At 48.8% G+C, this 22184-nt stretch overlaps 1 protein-coding gene across 3 annotated transcripts in view; it reads left to right on the top strand.

The window, feature by feature from the left end:
* ADAM33 (ADAM metallopeptidase domain 33) overlaps positions 1–22184 on the top strand; it is a 68477-nt gene that overhangs the window by 27815 nt on the left and 18478 nt on the right. The window contains exons 4-12 of one of the 3 annotated variants that reach the window (XM_088133219.1): positions 4603–4678; positions 7274–7350; positions 14428–14617; positions 15635–15700; positions 16662–16733; positions 17654–17820; positions 18920–19004; positions 19717–19859; positions 21532–21709. In XM_088133219.1, coding sequence (XP_087989345.1) covers positions 4603–4678; positions 7274–7350; positions 14428–14617; positions 15635–15700; positions 16662–16733; positions 17654–17820; positions 18920–19004; positions 19717–19859; positions 21532–21709 — 1054 coding nt within the window. Of the gene's footprint in view, positions 1–4599; positions 4679–7273; positions 7351–14427; positions 14618–15634; positions 15701–16661; positions 16734–17653; positions 17821–18919; positions 19005–19716; positions 19860–21531; positions 21710–22184 lie in introns of all 3 variants that reach the window. The other 2 variants (XM_088133218.1, XM_088133220.1) reach the window with 2 other exon arrangements.

Genomic DNA, 22184 nt, shown 5'->3' with positions numbered 1-22184 from the left:
ATCTGCAAAACTCTACGGAGGGCTGGAATTGCTGCAATTCTTCATGCTCCTTGGATGCTGGAAAGGGGACCACACTGAACAGTCCCACAGGTCCTTGACTGAATAACCACACACACACAGACACACACTCACAGACACTTCATGGAGTCAGAAGGAGCCTTGCGGTCCAACTTGTTGAGAATTTCCCAGGGCGGGTTGGAGTCCTTTCCAACGTCTCTCTGTGGGCTTTAAGGATTTGCACAACCCAGCCGAACGCCCTGTTCTCAGGGCAGACAGAAGCAGAGGTGTGGAACACTTGAGGGCCAGGTTGGAAAGGCAACATCGGACCGTTAGGAGAACTTGGATTTAGAGGCTCCTGATCACGAGGATCAATGTTTAGAGAAGAAAGGAAGAGCCCCTGGTTTGCCAGGCGTTCTTCAGCCCAAGAACTGCAGCCTTTTCGAAAATGGAGGGGCCCTTGAGACCATCAGGTCCAGCCCTTCCCAGTGAAGCATCAACAGATACCCGCCTGGTTTCCATGGCAGACACCTCCCCTCCAAGTGGGTAGGACCGGTGCAGAATAAAAGCAAACTGTTGCTTTCCGTGTTTCGGCTGAAGCCACCTGAAATTGCCTTTGCCTTCTCTGCAGCCCAAAACGAGACGAGCTTAGACTGGCAAAATGTGTTCTTGACAATCCATGCTGGTTTTGGATCAGGCTGCCTTGCTTCCCAGGGGTTTAACGGAGCAAATGCTTTATGATGTCTCTTCCCAGGTCTCTGGGTCAGATTAAGGGTTCTGTATTTCCCCCGATCCTGCTTCCCCCCTTCTGGGACCACATTTGGAACGTGAACCCTTGGGGAGCGGGGGAAGAGCTTAGGGGGTGCACAGTGCCCGTGATCAGAGGGTGGAGGGCTGGGGGCCTGGTGCCCTTCTGTTTCCACACGGCACTCCCACGTTTGGGGGTCTCTCCCCCCTCCAGCTGCCCGCTAGGCTGATCCCACAAGCTCATCTTGGAAGAATCTCCTTTTTCCCACCATGGTTGACCCATAAGGGAGGGAGCAAAGCTCCGACTTCTCTCTCTCTCTGCTTTTGATTAATGTTCTTGTCTCGTTCTTTGCTTTTTATTGTCCGGCCCAACATCAGGAAGCGATTTGTCAGCGGCTGAGCTAAGTTAGAGGCCTGTCCCAGCCAAGCCGTGAGCGAGGCTGTTGAGAGCCGGCGGGCGGAGGGGGGAGAAGGGCCCAAATGTGATTCAGCGTGAGGTCATGGGGGGTGGGGTTGCTGCTGCGGTCTGGGGAGAGACCCCCTTGATAATGGCGGGGCCTGTTCCTTTTCAGAATGCCAAGAATTTTTGGAAACACGTTGCTCGGGGTCCAGCGCCTTCTGCAGCCAGCGTGCTCTTCCCCAACCTGGTGCCCTAAGCGGTTAGATCATAAGACCGCCATCCAGGTCCAGCATTTTGCTTCTCATGGCAGCCTTGGCGGTCCTTATAGGCAGGGGATGGGACACAATCCCTCTCTCTGTTGTTCTTCAGCATCTCCTTCTGGGAAGCATCATTTCCCTAACCCAGAACCAACAGTGGGTCTTCAAGACCAGTCAACCTCAAGAGACCCATTGTCCCAGGAATGATCCTCCAGATACCTTGGACTACAGTGTTCAACAGCCCCAGCCAGGGTGGCTCCCACTAGCTGGGGATAATAGGAGCAGTAGTATAACACCTCCAGAGATTCCCAGGTCAGGGAAGGCCGCTGGATAGCGATGGCGTTTACATTTTTCTTTGGAGGGGGTGTCCTATCAGCCTCTCTCAGCGAAGCCCACAAAGTGTCTGTGATGCCTTCAAGGCGGATGGTAGTTTTAAATTTAGAGCATCGGCTTTGGTGGCTGAGAGTCTTGGCAGCCCCAGTCGAAATCAAGGTGTTGGTTTGAAGGTGCTGAAAAGTTTTCTGTCCTCTTCGGAGGGCAGCCAGCAGGAGGAACACGCGGGACTCGGAGCCTGATTGTCAAAAATGAACTGAGGAAGGAAGGTAGACGCTTCCTAGAGGAGCCAAGAAGGTCTCTTGCTGAGAGTGGAAAATCTGTATTATCATGAATCAGGCAAACGGGCTGCTTTTTCACTCACCACTGTCGACTCGAAGGAGCAAGACTTGCTGTGGAAGAGGGGTGTGTGGGGGAGATCTTGGGCCCTGGGAAGGCACAGGAAGATTGCCAGATGGCTTAACGGGCCAAAATAGAAATGCCCTGGAATTGGGTTTTGTCTGGCGCAGAATTCTAGTTTGCTTTGCAAAGCAGTGCCCATAACCCACCGTGCTGAGTGGAAAGGTTTTGCTCTGTGAACTCATCCTTGCGGCAGAGTGTCTCCAGACAGAGTCAGGAGAGAGGTAGCTGGGGAAGGAGACAAGGTCTTAAGCCTAGTGGGGTTTGCCTGGGGGGGTGGTGGTGGCGGGAGGGGGAGCGAAATGGTTGTGATTCATGCCAAGTGCATGTCCTCTTTCCAAGCCTGGAAACGCTGCTGAGAAAGGAATCTTTTGTCGGCTTCTCTGGTACATAAATTGCTCTGGTGCGTGTCTTGTGATAACAACAAGCAGTTATCCTACCCCATTTAAGGCAGCCCTCTGCTGTCTTCGCAGGCCAAGTTGGCTGCGGGTTTGTTCTGTTGTGCTTTTGGAGAGGCGGGCCTGGCGTCTTGCATGCCTGCAACAGGAGAAGGCAGGCAGGGTCCTCCAGCTCGCTGGGTTCGGTTCTCCTCCACCAGCTTGGAGGGTTGGGGAGGGGAATCTGGTGCACAGATACAGAGGTGGCCCAAAATAGTGGGGCCCCTCCACCTTCGCCCCCTCAAAATCCCAATCGGAATCCGATAGAACATCTACGGAAAGAGCTGGGACTCACCGTTGGGAGGAGCCCATCCTACTTACGACCACCGGAGCAGTTGGCTCCAGAAGAGTGGGACAAATGGCCAGTGGAGAAGTGCAGAAGTCTTACTCAGAGCTTCAGAAAGCCCTTGATTGTGCTTACTGCCTCAAGAGAATGTGCTACGAAATATTAGGTTAGGGTGCCAATAATTATGTCCATGCCATTTTCATTTTTTTTATAACTTATGAGAAGTCACACATCAAAAACAAAGCATCTGTTCTATGGACTAGGGCAGCATTTCTCAACCTTGGCAACTTTCAGATGCGTGGACTTCAACTCCCAGAATTCCCCAGCCAGCATGGCTGGCTGGGGAATTCTGGGAATTGAAGTCCACGCATCTTAATCTTGCCGAGGTCGAGAACCCCTGGACTATGGAGTAAAGAGTGGTGGATGCTATTTACTTGGGTCAGTTTCAACTCATTTCATGACAAATTGGGATTCTTCGGGGAAAAAGTGGAAGATTACCAATATTGTTGGTCACATCTGTGCAAGAGCTAGGATTTGTGCACATAAGAAACCCATGTTTGCCTTTCTCAATTTCCAGTTCCTCTTCTGTAGTTGTCTTCATTTCTTCCAGATACAGTTTACAGATCAGAAAGCCGGCCTGAGGTGGAGAGAGAGCAAAGGGGCCATTGAAGTGTGCAGGCTTTTGAGGCTTCCAGATCTCTGAGTAGACCAAAGTGAAGCAGGGGGAAATACCCAAAGGGAAATTGTACAGTCTTGACCATACCGTCAAGAGTATGTGAGACCTAGTGTCAGCCCTTTGGGGTAGTCCAGACAAGAAGTAGAAACCATGAGTACTAACACTACCTTTATTGTAAGGTTATAGTACAGAAACTTGCAATTCTAAAAACATTTCTCCCTTCCCTTACTTTTACTCTCCAGAAAACTAGGGAGGGTCGCTTCGGAGACATTTCCCACACCCTCATTCCTTCTGTGGACTCAGCTGCCTCCTATCTGACATTGTCTAGTCTGTGGCTCTTCCTCCTGTCTCCCAAGGTCATCCCCACAGACCCTTATCCCTAGTCCGACTTTTGCCTGATGTGGCTGCAAACCCCAGTTGTTGTTGTTAAATGTGCAAAACAGTGGCTTCCCTTGATAAAATTGCTTGCTAGTATTTACACACGTTTACTGGTGTTTCTGTGTATGTGCTGTAACAGCTGTTCCACAGTGTTAAAGAGAAAGTGTACATCTTTGCTGTAATAAACTTACGATCTAAGACAGTGTTTCTCAACCTTGGGAACTTGAAGATGGGTGGCTGGCTGGGGAATTCTGGGAGTTGAAGTCCACCCATCTTCAAATTCCCAAGGTTGAGAAACACTGATCTAAGACATGGGAAAGACAAGAGCAGGAACAGAAGAAGATGGAAAGGAAAATCACTGCAAATTAAACAATGTTCATATCAGTTCTGCGGACTTTTGGTACTTGCATGTCGCTTTAGCTGATCTAACCGACTATTGGAAATCCCTGGGCGGTTTTCCCTGATCCATGATCCTCCAGCTATCTTGGACTGGGTGGAGGTGAAGGGGCTTGGAGTCTCTGCATTTGCCGTGTTCGCTTGGAGAACGTCAACCCTGAGACCCAAGGCAGGGCTGGAGAATCTTGTTGAAGGCCTCTAAAGGCTACCCCGGTGTTTCTGCCAATCCAGGGTAGCCAAGATCCTTCCTATCTCTTCCTGATCCCACTTTCAACTCCCTTCCTTGTTCTCAGCAGGTTGCTGTCACCAGATTACACAGAGACCCATTATGCAAAGGATGGGCAGCCAGTGATTGTCTCACCCAACCACACTGTAAGTAGAACGTGGGAGCTTCTGTGAAGATGGTGATAAGGTTTGAGATAAAGGGCAGCCTGGGCCATTTCAATTGTCCTGATTTTTTTTTTTAATCTATAAAGACCCTACATGCCATTTTTAAGATCAAGCCCTTTGTTTGACTTTTCCCTCACTGTTTCTGAAGATGAATTCTTAATTCTCCATTTGGAACTGTGGCGCCTTTCTGTATCAGAGGGGTCAGCAAGCTTTCCAGCTGCCCATCACCAGGTCCTGATTTTAAGGGGATGTTGGAGCTCCCCTAAATATTAATCACCCCATCACTTTCCGGAAGCCTTGCAAGGTCACCGGATCTCATGAGATTTTAGCCCAGTGACCTCCAGGTTTCATGAGGTCGCAGCATTCTCGCTTGAAAAAGTTGGGAGATGCTGATGTTCTCGACCTTGAAATCTCACACATTGTTGGTGTTTTTACTCTAAACCTCACACTCTGAGATCTGTTTCTGATTCCTCAGTAAATATCTTTGCATCAGTGAAATCAGTTCTGCTGTCTTCAGCCCATTTCCCTCCTTGTCAAAATTGCTTTGAGTTTGATTTCTGCCTTCTATGGTATTAACTATCTCACCAATTTTATACCACCTGCAAATTTGATAAGCGGTCTATTTTCCTCTTCTTCCAAACCATTTGTAAAAGTAGGGGAGAGTAGGGGACCCGGGAGTCATGCTTGTGACACCCCAGTCATTACTTCTCCCCAGTTTGATGTCGAACAATTGATGAGCAATCGTTGATGGGATTTTTGATGACAACGAAAATGGTTTGAATCCACGCCTGGCCCAGGTAGCTTACAGCTTAAATCCCCTCCTCTCTGCCTAGTTTAATTGCTCTTATGATAGCAAATTAAAATTTAAAACGAGGGCCAATGGTTTGGAAACCAGGATTCTGAGCTACTCATGGAGGGGTGGGAACATGTGGTGAAAGTAAAAAGAAATCTAGGGGCAAAGTTAGTTAAAATAGTTTTGTGTGGTCCTGGTTCATGTAAATCAATCATTTCTTTCCATGGCCACTTAGCATGGTTTGGTTAGCCCTTAATATACTTGTTCTAATTATTTATTGATTTTGATAGCACTATCGGAGAACACAAAGTTTGCAGTCTGAAATAATCGCCCCGTCCTTGTATCTAAGACGGGTAATGGACTTTGAAAGAGCCTAGAGCAGTGTTTCTCAACCTTGGCAACTTTAAGATGTGTGGACTTCAACTCCCAGAATTCCCCAGCCAGCATAGCTGGCTGGGGAATTCTGGGAGTTGAAGTCCACACATCTTAAAGTTGCCAAGGCTGAGAAACACTGGCTTAGAGTTTCTAATGAGACAGAAATACGGTGATTCATCTGTGCTTGGGAACCATTTCTGCTGAGGTTACCTTAATAGATTGCATGGGGTTATTGTGTTATGCTTTACCCCAAAGACGGGACATCTCATATTGCTGCTAGATTGGGTGGTAAAATCCGTATTTATTCAGTTGATGTCTCGCCTTTGCTCCCTCCAACTCAAAGTGGTGTATGAGATGCTCCCACCTCCTATTTTCCCAACAACAAACCTGTGAGGTGGGTTGGTCTAGGAGAGAAGGACTGGCCCCAAACCACCCAGTTGGCTTTCATGCCCGAGGCAGAATTAGAACTCACGACCTCTCAGTTTCTCATGCCTTGAACCACTAGACCACACCGGCTTTTTGCTCATCCCCATCGACCCCTGGAGAGAAACACAGAAGCGACTTCTTTGCAGCTTCATTGCACCCATCCCCACAGCTTTCTTTGCAGGAGGCACATGGAGGCGGCAATTCCTGCTTCTTCCTTTATCTTGGCTATCGCGGGGGATTTGTGAGCGTGACCCACGTGGCCAGGATAACTGCTTGTCGCTGTTAGTCGGAAGGGAAGAAATTGTCTCGCTGATGTTAAAATCAGCCTTTGGCTCTGTTTGAGTCTTTCGTTCCTCAAGAGCCATATTTCCTTCTCTTATGCATAAATGTATTCTTTGTTTTAAATCAGATGACAACGGGCAGCCTGGGTTAATTAGCTGTTCTGGGAAAATCTCGTTTTAGCGGCTCTGTGGATCTGTACGGGAAACCCAATGATTTTATGCATTTCGTTTAATTTGTTTGGGCTGGGTCGGTTGGCTTTGCCTTCTTCTCCTTGAATAAGGAAAGCAAAGAGCAAGCCGTCTTCAACCTTTTCCTCTACTACATTGTAAATTGTCTCTCATTTTCGCTCCTTGGTTAACAAGATGCTTTCGCAGAAGTTTGGGTAACAGGCAGAGTTATTAAATTCATTTATGGTGACTTGCTAGTCAGGGAATCAGAACCAAGTGAATAAAATAAAGATGCTTTAGTTGGCAGGTAACAGTGGTTTTAGGTGGTGTGTTGTGCTCCCGTACCCTTAAAATGGGATGTTAAAATAATAAACAATCAGCTGGGATGGAATTAGCTTGATTATTAATTTTAATTAGATTTGAGACGCTCTAGAAATCCGGAATGATTCCTTCTGATGTCTGCAGGCAAAGTTCACAATAAGTTCACCCAGCAAACTGTTGCTGATATTTTCCATTTGTGGCTTCTGTTTCCAGGAACAGTGTTACTTTCACGGCTATGTCCGAGGATACGCGGATTCCTGGGTGGTGCTCACTACCTGCTCTGGGTTCAGGTAAGAAGAGACGTCAAGGTGCTGAGAGTTTGCCAGTGCTTGCTTTCCCGTGAACAAACACCATCGTTCATATTCATCTGCTATTTCATTTGCATGATAGACCCCAAATCCTTGCTTACAATGCCTGTTGAAGATTCAGTGCGCTGGCTCTGGAGTTATCTTTGGAAAGTGTCCTGAAATTGCAGTTGGTGCAAGATGCAACCGCCAGGCTGCTAACTGGTGCAAGATATGGGAATGACCCCATGCCTTGAACGGTCTGCATTGGCTCCCAGTTCTCTGCCCGGCACAACTGAAGAGTTTGGGGTGGACCTTCAAAGCCCTAAATGGCTTAGGGATGATTTTGGGCAGGACCCCCTCTCCTGCTAGGAAGCTGCCCTTTCTGAAATCATTGGGGAGGCCCTTCAGAAGATGCCACCATTGCCAGGAACATGGCTATCTGGTAGGCAGGAGAGGACCTTCTGGGGAACGATTATAACGGCGTGTGGGAAAGACCTTGGGAGACGGGGCCAAGAGACGCTGCCAAGGGAACGGTCAGATAAGAGACAGAATATCCCACAGCTGGATAGTGGGAGGGGCAAGAGGCTCAGAAGGGGCCCTCCCTAGTTTCTCGGGCTGTCAAGGAGAGGGGGGAGAATTGTGCTTTGAGACTGCAAGATTGATGTTGGCCTAGTGGGATAAACCAGAAAGGAATCGCAACTCGATGAGCTAATTCTACTTTATCGTAAGGCTACATTAACAGAATCTTGCAAGTCTGAAAGTACAAATCTCCCCCCATCTCCTTCACAGCCCGAGAAACCAGGGAGGGTCCCTCCTGAGCCTCTTGCCCCACCCAGTACCCAGCTGCGGGCTATGCCCTCTCTTACCTGCCCCTTCCCTTGGCCCCGTCTCCCGAGGTCTTTCCCACATGCCTTTACAATCGTTGTTGTTATTATTCATTAAACTTATATACCACCCGACTCTCAGTGGCTCTGGGCAGTTCACAAACAGCAACGTTAAAAAGAGTGAAGCGGTGCAATAATAGGGAGGCAAAGCCAACCCACCCCTCTTAAAGGGGGGGGGCTTCAATTATGCTCCCAAAGAGGGGCATTTGGCCTCTGCCCTCCCCATGTTTAGGGAAATGGCGAAGACACTTCTCTTAGGCAGAGCTTTTAATTGTGAATCGATTTTTTTTTTTAACCATTTTGAAGATACTTGTACGGATTTGACTGTGTTTGTCGGAAGCCGCCTTGAGGGGTTGTTCAGAACAAAGGGGCAGGATACCCAGAGTCCTTGCCATCCTCTTTGGCAGTTTCTGTAAAAAGTGGAGAGAAACTTTCCCCCCAAAATAGATGAACTTGGGCTCACACCAAGAAATTAATTCTAGGAGAAGGTCTTAGTGATTCATTCCAGGGCTGTTCTGCTACTTTTGGAGAAGTGAAAGGAGCAAAAATGACACCCCCCCACAGACCCTGGCATTAAGTCTACTCATCTTCTGGGTGTCCTGAACGGTTCTGGAAAAGAGGAAGCAGATATCTAGCCCGGCTGCAAGAGGAGCTCGTAAAAATATGGTTCCACAACGCTCATTTCCCCATCTCGCTTCCTGAATTCCACTCCACAGGATGTATGGACGGTTCAATGCATTTAAGAAAGGATTTTAGATCAGTTGATGGCAGAACAGGGGCGTCTGCAGGGTGTAGCCGAAAAAAGTCAAGATGTGCATTGCATTGCCCATAAAAGATGGGCGGATCTCCGATCCCACTTTCATGGTTGCCATCTTGACTCTTTTGACATCCCTGGGGTAGAGCGTGGTTTTCACCGAGGGCCATTTGCTCTGGTTACAGATGAAAATCCTGTTGCAAAAACAGGTGGTAAATACCAACACATTTGAAGGCAGCCTTCCTTATCCCACCTTTCAGGTTGATGGGCTTCAAGTCCCAGGATCCTCAGGTGGCAAATAGCTATGGATTCTGATGGATCTAGTAGGCATCAGGTTGGGAAATGTTGTCCAGAGGTGTCTGATTCAGAAGGAAGCTAGGGAGGTTTCCCAGAACTTGGGGAAAAAGCTCATAGACTCATAGAATTGTGGAGCAAGAATCATCTAAATCAGTGTTTTTCACTTTAAGATGCGTGGATTTGCCAAGTGTGAAAAACACTGATCTAATCCAACCCTCTGACACTTGCAGAAAAACCATTTAAAGCATCTCTGAGTCTTAACACCCTCCATAGATGGAGAACCCGCTACCTCCATAGATAGACTAATTCCCTAAATTGGGAATCGTTTTAAGCTGTAATTGATTTTTGACAAATTTAACACATTGGAAAGTGCCTTTTCTTGGTGAATCTGAACCTCAGTTGGATTTTGTCGTTTAAAAATCCCCTCACATTAATCATTCATTTTTTACCTGGTCATTATACATGTTTATGTGTTTTTAAGTGTTCCTCAACTATCAGTATTCCAAGTTTTTTAAATCAACTAGTTTAGCCTCTACCCTAAGTGGGGTTTTATTAGGTAAAATTCAACTACTGCATCGTTCAGGGTTTAATCACATTCTTCTCTAAATAAACTTCCAAAGATAATTGTCAGAACCGTGCAAAGCTATTTGGTTTCTTCATGTAAAGATTTATTGGAAAAGAAGTAAAATATTCCCCCAGTGAGACAGCTATTATACTTAGAAATATCCAGGGGGAATTTCCCTGAACCCACCGTGTGCCCTTCCTTCTGTCCAATGTGGTTGACTCTATCAATGTTGATGACATTATTATTTTTTTTATTAATATACTTCTTTAAGAAGTAAAGTCTCTTTCTTTATAAGGTGTGAACTTGTGAAATGAATGTTTGTATCCATTAAATGTTTAATCTGTTGAAGGAAGGATGGGAAATCCTATTTTGAAAAATCCGTGATTTTAAATCCTATCATTTAAAAATGAAATTAATTCATCAGGAAAGAATTACTTTGGGTTTGTTAGACCCTTCAACAAATATTTATTAGGGTTCTCGTGCTGGTGGTGAGAGACGTTTGGAGGTTTGTTAACTCATAGGATCTGGTCCTGTTCTCTTAGAGCTTCATTTTAGTTTCAAATCAGTTCATATATAATGTAATTTTGGAAAGAAAGATTGTCATGAGGGACCTGAATGGGATGTGGAACTATATTTCTAAAACGTGGAATTTGTCCTCCCATGAAAAGTTTTAGCTCTACCAAGCCTGGGTTATGGCAAAGAGAATAATTCTACATAATTGGAAAGAAATTTTGTCCTCCTGATTTTAAAGAATAGATCCACGGTACAAGTTTGTTATCCATTCCTGAAAAGTCTCTGTGTTCTAATAATGAGAAGATGACACACTCTAGGTTTAACAATACATTTGACGATTAAAATAATTTTATATAGGCATTTATACTTAAAATATCAATCTTCCTTTCTGTCAGGGTGTTTATAGTTCATTTCAATTCCTATAATGTTTTTAGGTGTTTTTTTTTTTGCCTTCAGTGTATAATCACTGTTTAATGTACTGTAACTCCTCAACTCTTATTTCCGTATTTCAGAAACGCATATAGTATTTTAACATATAAAGGGATAGAAAAAAATAGGTGAAGTCTCTTTCAAGTTGAGTTTGACCCCAAATGGTTTCCAGATGCACCCTGGAGCCTTCTTGCTAGCAAGGTAGAAGTGATTTTTTATTAGCTCTTTCCGGGGAGCTCTGTGCTTTCCCACATAAAGCTTAGGATCTCCTGGTGGCCCCTCATCCAAATGCTCTCCCTGCTTCTTACTTCCTTGAGATGAACCCAAACCCTTGGCCTCTCTCAATGCCCAACTTCTTTCTGTGGTGCTTGGAATTTGGGGCCTTAGCTCGGGCCATGTGGGGCTGGGCACCCCCCAATCTTCTGATGACCCCATTCCTGAAAGTCCTGCAAACACGGATGTCTTTGAATGATGTTGAGGCAAAGGGAGCGCGGGAGGGAAGGGGGAAGAGCTTGTGCAGGGGAGGGCTTGGCTGTTCCTGCAAGGATATCTTCCCGCTTTGCGACCCCGTGGCAGAGTTGGCTTCTGCAGGACCCAAAATAGCCCTGCCAGCCTCTCTCTGGGTGAGCCGCCCCGAGGAACGCTGGCAAGTGAAGTCATCGCTCAGCTATGCAGCCCCACACACTGACCCCCTCCTCGTCTCTCCCAGGCTACTCTCATTCCCGACTCCTGATGTCAGTGGGAAGCTGGGAGCCTTCCACGCTCACCCCTCGGCCCTTGCATCCGGTGGCGAGGGCCACGGAGGGCCACGGAGGCCCCTCTGCTTTCCAGCCTGCCTAGATCCAAATTCCTGCTTTGGTGTGTGTGTGTGGGGGGGGGTGCATTGCCCCCTGGCTGATTCTCCTCCTCTTCATTGCTGGGGAGCTGCGACGCCCAGGCTTCGAGGTCCGTTTCCTCCCCATAAAGCCACAGTTTTCTATTGTGTTTCGATAAGGACCCACACATTCCCAGCCCGGCCTGTTCCCAATTTGCAGGCATCGAGATGCCGTGCAGGAAGACTGCCCAGAGCATTTGGGATTCAGAGTCCTCTCAGCAACTGCAGGGAGATTTAGAGGCCCTAAACTAAGAGCAGCTGGGTGAGGGTGTGGCAGATGTGGGTTGAAGGAGCAAAGGGGTGCTCCTTTTGCCTTTTGCACGATGCGGGAGTCAAATTTTGCCGTGCTCAGAGGCAGCCTTGCGGCTAATTTTTTTCTTCCTGGAAGAAAATACACGTACATGCTTTGAAAAGGTGCTGCTGGTGTTGAAGTCCACATATCTTAAAGTTGCAAAGGTTGAGAGACACCGACATGGATACTTGCTGCATCTCTTACTCGGCAGTGAATTTGCTTCCCTTTGAACCAATGTATCTAATTTTAAAAGAGAGGGAGAACAGCAGAGAGGAAAATTTTGAAAGAGAGGAAGAACAGCATGCCGAGTGATAGATGCAAACCAGGTTTCTAAATAGTCTTGTAGTTGAGAATCCTGGTGACAGAATGCTAGTTCCTGAGGACTAGCAGCTTCCTCCACAAATAACATCGAGAGCCTTCCAATTTATGCCTCGGTGTTGGGGTGCTGTTGCTATTTGCTTGTCTTATGTCTCCTTCCTCCTCCGGCAACACATTATCCCCTTGATCACTGCCAGTCCCTTTTTTCTAAAAATGCATTTAAAGCACTTCCCCTCAACACAGTGAGAAAGCAGTGCAGGGTTAGTGGTGAGTTTTGGGCAATGCCTCCAGAGTAGAAAATCCTAATGGGGGAAAGTTGAGCCAGATCAAAGGGGGAGCTGGCCACATCCTGGCTCTCAAGTGGGGAAGAAGCCGTGCAACGTTTTGCCCTGCTTGGTTCAGATGTGCAGGAAGAAGCCCAGCCTCGGAACATCTGCAAGGGCTTGGGGGATCTCCAGGGGAAATCAGGTCAGGGATCGAGGGCAAGTGTCTCCCCCCCCCCCCAAAACCAGCTAAGTGGTGAGCTCAGGCCAGCTTCAAAAGAAGATTGCCACACTCATGCATTCCTTTCCCCTTTCTCAGAGGGAAAGCCAGAATAATGTGGCTGCAAAAAGGAAGGACACGTTTTGCAATGAGTAGACAAGGTCTGTGGAGTTCTGTCCATAGAGGTCCACAGAGCAGGACATGGACGATAATGGTTTAGCTCACGGGGAGGCAGATTCTGATGGAAAGTTAGGAAAAGCGTCCTAACCCTACAAGGAGTTTTGCAGTGGCATCAGTTGCATTCAGGTGGAGGCTGGACAACATCTCTTTGAGATGCTCTTGTTTGGATTCCTTGGCCCTTTCCCTCCGTGAAAGTCTGTGAAAATGAAAAAGAGTTCAGCCTCCTTTAACTGGCCTTTTAAACATGCTCCTTGGCCAGAGTCAGAGTCACGGGGCTGGTAGGGACTTCTGCCCCAGCTTTATCGCCTCTTTCCACGCCCGGTCTGGACGGGGAGCAGCACACGCTTGTAAGAATCGGGAGGTCTTTGGCTCCAGGGCCCCTGGAGGTGGTATCCTCAAGCAAAGGAAGGGACCCCCAATCCCTGCCTGCTTTTTGTGCAGAACATCAAAGTTAACCTCCATAAAAAATATTCAGGAAAACAAAAAGGGTATGCCAAACTCTCCAAACTGCAACTCTTCCAGAGCCTGACACCAATTTTGGAAGTATTCTGACTCTGTTCTTGCTGTTCTGGAAATGTTTTGAGACTGAAAAGGTTCTGTTTGAATTCCAGACACTTGCTCTGAAGTCCAAGGAGGACTGTCTGCCAGGTGAAACACTTTTAGAATGGCCAGGATGACTATTTTTAACTTGGAGCAGGGTGTTTTGAATGCACACTGGACTCTTGGAAAATTGCACTGGTTGAGAAGTTTGCTACCAGTTACATGCCAGCTTTGGGTGAGGTGAACTCAAGACTTGGTTTGAGAAAGGACTGTTTTCTATCTTTTCCAACGTGGTTGTTTTCTGGGTTTGGGGTGAGGGTGAGGTGAAGGTTGAGCCCAAGACAAAATAGTTCCTATGGAGTCCACCAGTGGTGACTCCTGCGTTTTGGTTCAGCTCTCATCCCTTGTCAAGTAACTATGTCCAGAAGACAAGTCAACTCTGCTAGGGACGGCTGAGGGACAAGGGTGGTCAGTGTCATCATACAAATGATTAAGTTGCATTATGACTGAAGCAAATTCCATAAATCATATTGTTTGTGTGATGACATCATGACACGCAGGACATTAGCATAGCTTCTGCAAGGTACCTCGTAGTTGAGGGTTTGGCAAGAACAGGGCCATTATGTGCAATCATTTACACGCCATAAATAAACCATATGGGGATAAAGGGACATTCCAGTGTCTGAAATGTGAAAATAGTAGCGTCATACATTACATAAAAAGGAATAACTAAACAAGGCATGAAAAGGACATATTGAATTCATTCACTTGTGAGGTGGGGCAGAGCCAGGATCGTGGCCTGGTTGGCCAAGTGACATATTTCTGCTGCCAGAGACCTTTCAGTCTCCAGAGGTTCCCCAAGATTGCCACTTTTCCGTCCTCTTGACCTGGCTGGATGAACCATATGAAAAGGTGGTGGTTTATAATCCCCTTCTTTTGATCTCTAACCAGTGGGCTGATCGTACTCAATCACAACAGCAGTTACTACCTGAAACCTCCAGCAAGCTCCAGTTCAGAACCTCATACCCTGTATCGGGCGAAGGATTTGTTGATCCAAGGTGGGACCTGCCAGCAAGGTGACCTGCTACCAAACAGTGTGGCAGACATCGCTGGATTCTTCAGGCCAGCTGCATCTCGGCGGGTAGGAGCACCCCATTTTCAGATCTTGCCCAGGCCGTTGCGGGAGATTCAGGCCAGTCTCTACTACAGCGTTGATGCAAGGCAGGCCGTAGATGGAGAAGGAAGGTGTGGGGTGGAGTTGGGGGAGTTCGGCAAGGGACCGAAAGTGAGGCTCTGTAGGGTGAAGAAATGTAAGGCTGTCTGAAAGGAGAAAGCGCATATCAGCATTCCCAGAGCTGATATCCTCCAGATTTCTTGGGTTTCAACTCCCACTGGCCCTCCTGACTGGGGTTAGGACAGTTGAAGTCCAGTATATCTCAAGAGGACGAGACTGAGGAAGAGTATGTCAAGAGGGGCCAAGTCCCAAACCTGTTAGAGAACCTTCTGGCACGAAGTCAGTTCTGCTGCCATCTTTGTTCCTCTTTGTGGCCAAGGGTCTGACCAGTCAGCTGAATAACCATGACTGAAGTAGTACAGCTAGTAACATTCTCTTGCTTTGCTCCCCTTTATGGTTCTATTATTGAAGGCCAAAGGAGAAGAGGATGGCAGAGGGTGAGATGGTTAGAGAGCATCACTGAAGCAATGAGCATGAAACTGAGCCAACTCAGGGAGGCAGTGAAGGACAGGAAGGCCTGGCGCGATGTGGCTCATGGGGTCACGAAGAGTCGGGCACGACTCAACGACTGAACAACAACAACAAATGGTTCCATTAGGCAGGGACAGATTTTGACTTTGTGTGGTGGGCACACCTGCAAAATGGCTAACCGTGGCAGCCATGTCTTTTTACAAAATGGTTCCCATGGTGGGGCTGGCCAGTGACAAAATACCCACTTCGCTAACTACCCACTTCGCAAGGGTATGTCTGTTTGGGTTTCCGCCAAGTGCAAGAAGGAACTTCCTGCTTTCCGCCCAGCTGGATTTAGTTTCTATATTTGGTCCTAACAGTTAATTTTGGGGAGCAGAGAAGATGAACACCAGTTCTGGGGTCTCTTTGCGGCTTTCTTTTTCTCCCAGTGATATGAAGCAATTTGTCTTGCAGAAAAGAAGGGATTCTTGGAGGACCCTGAAATACATGGAGCTCTTCATTGTGGCAGATTACTCCCTGGTGAGCATCCTTTCTCTTCCAGCTGGAAGGGGCAAGCATGTCCTTGAATGAACCCATGGTTAACTTCATAGCTGCCCAATTAGCCCCAAGGAAATACCAATAGAGGCCCCACTCTGTCATTGGAGGCCACTGTTCCCTTGGGAAGAACATTAAAACTTGGAGGACTCTCTGCCTATCTTCTACTGCTGGAAAAATGCAAGGACTATCCATGGGCCAGGCTGGCTGTAGAACACCGCCAAAGTATTCCCTCTCTCTCTGATGTCCCACTGAATCTTGAAGATGCCTGGAGAGCTTTGGTTACACCAAAGGCCCCTTCCCAGTCCTTCCATCAGCTGGGCAGGGCTTTGAGTTTAGCCCAATGTTAGAATTGCCAATCTCCATGAAAAGCATTAAATAACTAAAAGACCAGGTGTTTTCCAAACTCAGAGGATAATGTGACACCTACCCAACTTTCTTACGTTAGGCCTGTCTTGGGTTCCCATGAGTTGAACTGCGGGAGCTGCATAACCTGGAAGGTTTAGGAGCTCTGGAACATGTTGTCCTCCATGTATTAGTCTAATCCCTTTGGAAGGCATCAAGTTGAAGGCCATCAACCCATCCTAGGACAGACCTAGGCCTGTGGTGTCCTTTGAAGGACTTTCTGGATGACCCTGAGTTAGATCGCTCAGATATTGCTGGATGTCTTGATATAGGATAGGATAACCTATCACTTTTTTGCTTGTATGCTTATTGAACGTACCCACCCCCCAAGCTTTGTTTTTGCCATTAGAAGAAGCTCAAAAGGTTTGGGTGGGTGGGATGCAGAGCCTGAGATGGGGGTTTCGCCATTTCATTTTGGTCCTGAACGTGCGTGCCGAAAGACGGGCGCCCTTGCACACTAGTGGCTGTGGGAGAGAGAACTCACCTTTGGCTTTTTGTTCTGGTCCTGCCTTCCTTATTCTCATGCGCTGTTTTTTCTCAGTTTAAAGCTCAAAAGCAGAATTTGGGAGTCACAAAGCAACGGATTCTGGAGATTGCTAATTACGTAGACAAGGTAATTGCCGGTCGAGTGAGTTCCGACGACTTGCACCGGAGAGGAATACGGGCTTTATTTATTTAACGGTTAGGCTGCCGTCCTACGCTTTTTCCAAGAGCTCAAGGTGGTAGACAGAGGGGACCTCATTTCGTTTTATGCTCACAGCAGCAACCCCGGAAGGCAGAGAGAAGGAACTGGTCCATGGGTGCCTGCAGAGGGCCGTGTGTGTGTGTGTGTGTGTGTGTGTGTGTGTGTTCAGACTGACATAAGGCATTGCAATCCAAGACCTGCCCCTGTTACGTGGGTGCTGCAACGTTGCACGCCCACCCGAAGAGGACAGGTGCCTCTGCACTGGTTCGCAGTCCCCCAGGGCTTCTGTGGCTGAGGGGGAGCAGAATCTGGGTCTCCCCACTCCGATTCCAGCCCTCGTTCTCCAGCAGACTCCGGAGCATCTCCCAGGATCAGCAGGAAAGCACTGGGCAGGGGTGGGGGGTGAGGAATGGGGTACCAAGCACAGCCACACCCGATGCTTCTATTGATGAAAGAAGGCGATGCTTATTTTGAGCTGATCTTCGTGTTTTAACAGGGACTCCTCCCATTTGGTAGAAAGTAAACAGGCAGGAAATCCAGTTTTAAAAGGAAAAAAAGAAAGGGGATGTGAGCGGAGGAAGCTGTGGGCAGGTCCTCCTTAGTTTAGCATCCTGCATGAAAATGCACCCGCACTGCATGCAAAAAAGGATTGGGGCTTCGACTGAGGAGTCACAGCCGCCATCTTGACTTTTTTGACCCCCTTCAGATGCCCCTGGCGTCCTGTGTCCACTGGGCCTTTCTGTTGCTGCAAATGCTTTCCCACCTGCCCAGGGCTGCCACGGTCAGCATCTGGACCTCCTTTTTTCCACGTTTCCTCCCAGCCACCTCTTCCTGCTTCTCCTCCTCAGTTTTACAGGTCCCTGAACATCAAAGTTGCTCTGATTGGTCTTGAAGTGTGGACGGATCAAGACAAGTGCACGGTCAGCGATGACGCCCACGCGTCCCTCGTCTCCTTTCTCCAGTGGAAAAAGACGCTGAGAGCCCGCAAGAAGCATGACAATGCGCAGCTCCTGACGTGAGTCCTTCCTCGGCAGTCAAAAAAGTCAAGATGGTGGCACAACACTTGTTAAAAAGGGCTGGGGCTTCAATGGCATGGGGGCCATCTTGACTTTTTTGACTCCCCCCTAACTGTGGGCACTTCTGCCCCTCTGGTATGATAGATAGATGATGGATGATGGATAGATAGATGATGGATAGGTAGGTAGGTAGGTAGGTAGGTAGGTAGATAGGTGGCTGGCTGGCTGGATGGAATGATGATAGTTATTTTGAACAGCAATATGCTGATCTGCAGTTTAACTTACAGCTTAGGCTTTCTGCAGGCCGGAGATCTGTATTTTGCTTGTAGCTCCTGGGCTGGTTAGCTGGTTTGCACGCCAGAGGCCCGAGGGTCGATGCTCAACATGTTCAGTTTTAAAACAAACAGGGAACGGGCGAGGAGAAGGACCTCTTGTGTAGGTAGCCTTCACACAACCCTCTTAACTCGGAGATTACAGAAGGACATTCCTGGGCTCGCTTGCATCTCTTGCTTTCTTGCGCATGATTTTCTTTATAGCCTTGATCTTAGCTCAGTGTCAAGTACATGTAGCATGCTTTTATTGCTGTAAATTGCTGCGAGGTCCCATAGTTTACGGTGGAATCATAATGCGGTCAGTCACTCCATCCTCATGGTTGCTATCGCCGTGCGTACTTTGAAAATGATTTGGAAGAAGTACTTTGCAACTCACCTGAACACGTGGCTACTTGTTAAAGAAGTCACCTCTTCTTTCATTTTGTGTTAATGAGTAGCTGAGAGGTACTGCATTTGCACACATTCTGAAGCCCTCCTCCTAAATCGTTTTCAAAGTATGGACTGCCCAGCTGGTAAACCGAATTAACCCCTTTTCTGGGCTTGCACAATGCATTGTAGTGTAGGCTCGCCGGTGAGGTGGATTCACACAACAGAATAGGCTGCTGAAAAGCAAACCAAGGTAATTCTTAACCAAGGTTCACCTGTTGGGCAAATGGCAGCCCCCGGCTCTTGACCTCACCCGGTTCATTGTGTAGTGTGAAACTGAGTGATGATAATCAATATTCTTGCTTCCATCCCCCATCACTTTTCTCATGATTCTTTGCAGAGGTATGACATTCAAAGGGACCACCATTGGAATGGCGCCACTGGAGGGCATGTGCAGTGCAGAAAACTCTGGTGGCATAAGCATGGTAAGAAGGAGATGGCCTCCCCTGGTCCCCCCTCCTCGGCGATAGGAAGCTCCTCCCTCAAAGATATGGGACAAAAGTGCTCTTTACTCACAACGTATCCTGTTTCTCCCGGGAACGCCACGTGGTTCTGATGGCTTTTCCATAGACCTTTCGGTGGTGAGGTTCAAAGCTGACTTAGATCCACCAGAGGAGTTGGAGGAGGAGGAGGAGGAGGAGGAGGAGGAGGAGGAGGAGGAGGAGGAGGAGGAGGAAGGAAGGAAGGAAGGAAGGAAGGAAGGAAGGAAGGAAGGAAGGAAGGAAGGAAGGAAGGAAGGAAGGAAGGAAGGAAGGAAGGAAGGAAGGAAGGAAGGAAGGAAGGAAGGAAGGAAGGAAGGAAGGAAGGAAGGAAGGAAGGAAGGAAGGAAGGAAGGAAGGAAGGAGTTTTAATCTGGGCGGTTGGGTGGCTTTAAGGAAGGGGGTGGGAGTGGTTGCCAATGAATGGGGGACTCCTACTTACTCTACCCTCACTTGAAAGAATCAAGCGGTACATCCTTTAAACCCCTAAACTGAATTGAAAAATAAAACTCTCCCTTGATTCTGGCAATGCCAGCCTTTCTTTAGGTAGCCTCCCACGTCCGTTGCCTGGAAAACCAAATTCTGCCCCCTTCCAACCTTCCACCGTGGCCTCCCTCCCCTCTTGATGGGTCTTCCCTTTCCTCCCTTGTCCACTCAGGACCACTCGGAGTCGCCCATTGGAGCTGCTGCCACCATGGCCCACGAGATTGGCCACAACTTCGGCATGAGCCACGATGTGGAAGGCTGCTGTGTCGAGGCCACAGCGTCCCAGGGGGGCTGTGTCATGGCTGCTGCCACAGGGTAAAGGGGGGGTCTGCCACTTGGGGGTGCAGTGGGCTTGGATCGCCCTCGGTTCACTGAAGGGGCCTGGCCACGTGGGGAAGAGGAGAGTCGGGGTTAGGAACGGGAGGAGGAAGGTGGTCATCCAAGTCAAGGAGCGCGTTCTTCGTCCCCAGCCTCTGAAATGGGTAGAGAGAGGGCCTTGCATCAAAGGTGCTTTGATGGAGACTTCAGGCTGCCTGTGTCCCCCCAAATCCTTGGATGTGTTCCCCCAGATCCTCTTGAAACTGGACAGCTGAAACCCAACCAAGCAGCTGCACCAGCTCCTGAGATCGCTCCCTGTTCCTCCCACTCTTAAGGACTAGAAACTGGCTTTGTTTTTATTGCTGCTCAGCCAAACAGAAGCTGGCGTTGGGGATGAGGGGCGTGGAGCTGTGGCAATAAAGAGCCAGCTCTGTTCACATGTTGCCTTCGTTAAGCCACATCTCCCCCCCACCCCCGTGTTGTGTTAAGTCTCATTCTACCAAATTGGATGGGGTATGATGGAATTTGTAGCCCAGCACATCTGGAGGATGCTGGATTGGGGAAGAAAAGCTATTTTATCTGGCTTTATGTGCAGGATTGGCGCAGCTCTGCTTGTAACCGCCTCACAAAAAGCCTTCCTAACAGGATTAACATTTTCCAAAGAATAATGCAAAAATTTGAATTCGGGGTGAGGACGTTAATCGGTTCCTGGTGGCCTAGCTAGGTTCTTGGGCTGGTTTGGTGAGCATTCCTGATCTCCCACTTTCTCTGCCCTGCTCCTGCTGTTCAGGGAACATCAGCCAGGGCTTGCAGAGGAAACTGCAACAACTGTAAATTAAAGCCAGTTTACTTGGAGTTGCCAGGGAGCTGGGTCGAATGGCTGTACGGTAGCAAGGAGGAGCTGTTAGAGCAAGGCAATGGAAGGGGTGGTTTGGAAGAGGCAGGGCAAAACACGGGCTGGATCAAATGTCTGCCATTTGCAGCCCGCCCTTCCAGAGTGCACCATGTGTGCCGAGAAGAAAAGTGGGGCTTTGCCTCGGCGAGGTGGATTTTCAGAGCCCGGCAGGAGCAGGGCAACCTTTTGGGGTTCCTAGCAAACTTTAGGGAAGGAGGTGTTCGTGTGTGGGTGTGGGTATGTGCCCGTCTGTGTGCGTGCATGCCAAGGTGGGCATGTGTTGGGCAGGGTGACTTAGGGGCAAAGCGGGAGAAGTGCTCCATGGAAAAGGGTTTGCGTTCCAACCAGCCCCAAACAAATCCTGCTTTGCACCCGGGAGAGTTCTCCAGGTGTGGCGCTCAACATCTCCAACATCTTGGAAGACCTTCAGCCATTGGGCTGGGGAAGGCCTGAGGGTCAGAAGACCACTGGCAGACCAGAACAATAATCCAGGTGCAGCTTTTTCCAAACTGGGTGCCCTCCAGATGTGGTTGGACTACAGGGCTTCCTCACCAGCACAGGCCTTCTGGGAACTGTAGTCCAAGCACTTCTTGAAAGGTATCTAGTCCAGGAACATGGATCCAACCCCAGACACTTCTACCAATGTGGAGACAAAACCATCATGTTGAAATGTCCTGAAACCCGGCGTCCTGTCCTGGATTTTGACCAGCTAGCTAAATTCGGCAAAAGCCCGCTCTCGCCCTGAGTCGGCGTCTTCTCTTTCCCCCTCTCCAGCCACCCCTTCCCCCGAGTGTTCAGCTCCTGCAGCCGCAGGCAACTGGAAAGCTACTTCCAGAAGGGGGGGGGCGCCTGTCTGTTCAACATGCCGGACACCAAGGACTTGGTGGTGGGCAAGAAGTGCGGCAACGGATTCCTGGAGGAAGGGGAGGAATGTGACTGTGGGGAGACCGAGGTAGGTAGGGGGTGGCGGGGCCGGCGTCGGGAAGCAAGGGGAGGGCTGGGGGCAGAGGCGGTCTGGGAGCCAGGCGATAGGCGAGCCTCGTGGTGAGCCAGGGAGGGGCAGAACCCAAATGGAGCAAATCCGAGGGGGCAGCGGGGGGGGGGCGGTGAAGATGCACCTCGCTCATGCTGCATGGTAGCCTTCCCACGTGGGGGCCCATGTTCCTAAGGGGGCATTTTTGTCGTGCCAGCGAGGGTCAGGGATCAGCCTCGGGGCAGCCGTGGCGGGCGTGGGCGTGTCCCAAGAGTCAGGAGGTCCACCGTGACTGTGCAATCACCTCCTGGACCTTTCTTGACCCCCTTCCCTCCTGCAGACGCCCCGTTGGCCGGGCGCCGGACCAAACCCGCTTTTTCCTTTGAGGCATTTTAGATTAAATGTTGAGTCTGTGGCTGATTTCTATTACAGTTCTGGGGTTTTGTGGCTCTTG

The sequence above is a fragment of the Python bivittatus genome, unplaced genomic scaffold (assembly GCF_059951505.1).
Source record: "Python bivittatus isolate LINGU-HERP-01145 unplaced genomic scaffold, Pbiv_v1 ctg000070_np1212, whole genome shotgun sequence".
Taxonomy (NCBI): Eukaryota; Metazoa; Chordata; class Lepidosauria; order Squamata; family Pythonidae; genus Python; species Python bivittatus.
This window is presented reverse-complemented; position numbering and strand designations above follow the sequence as displayed.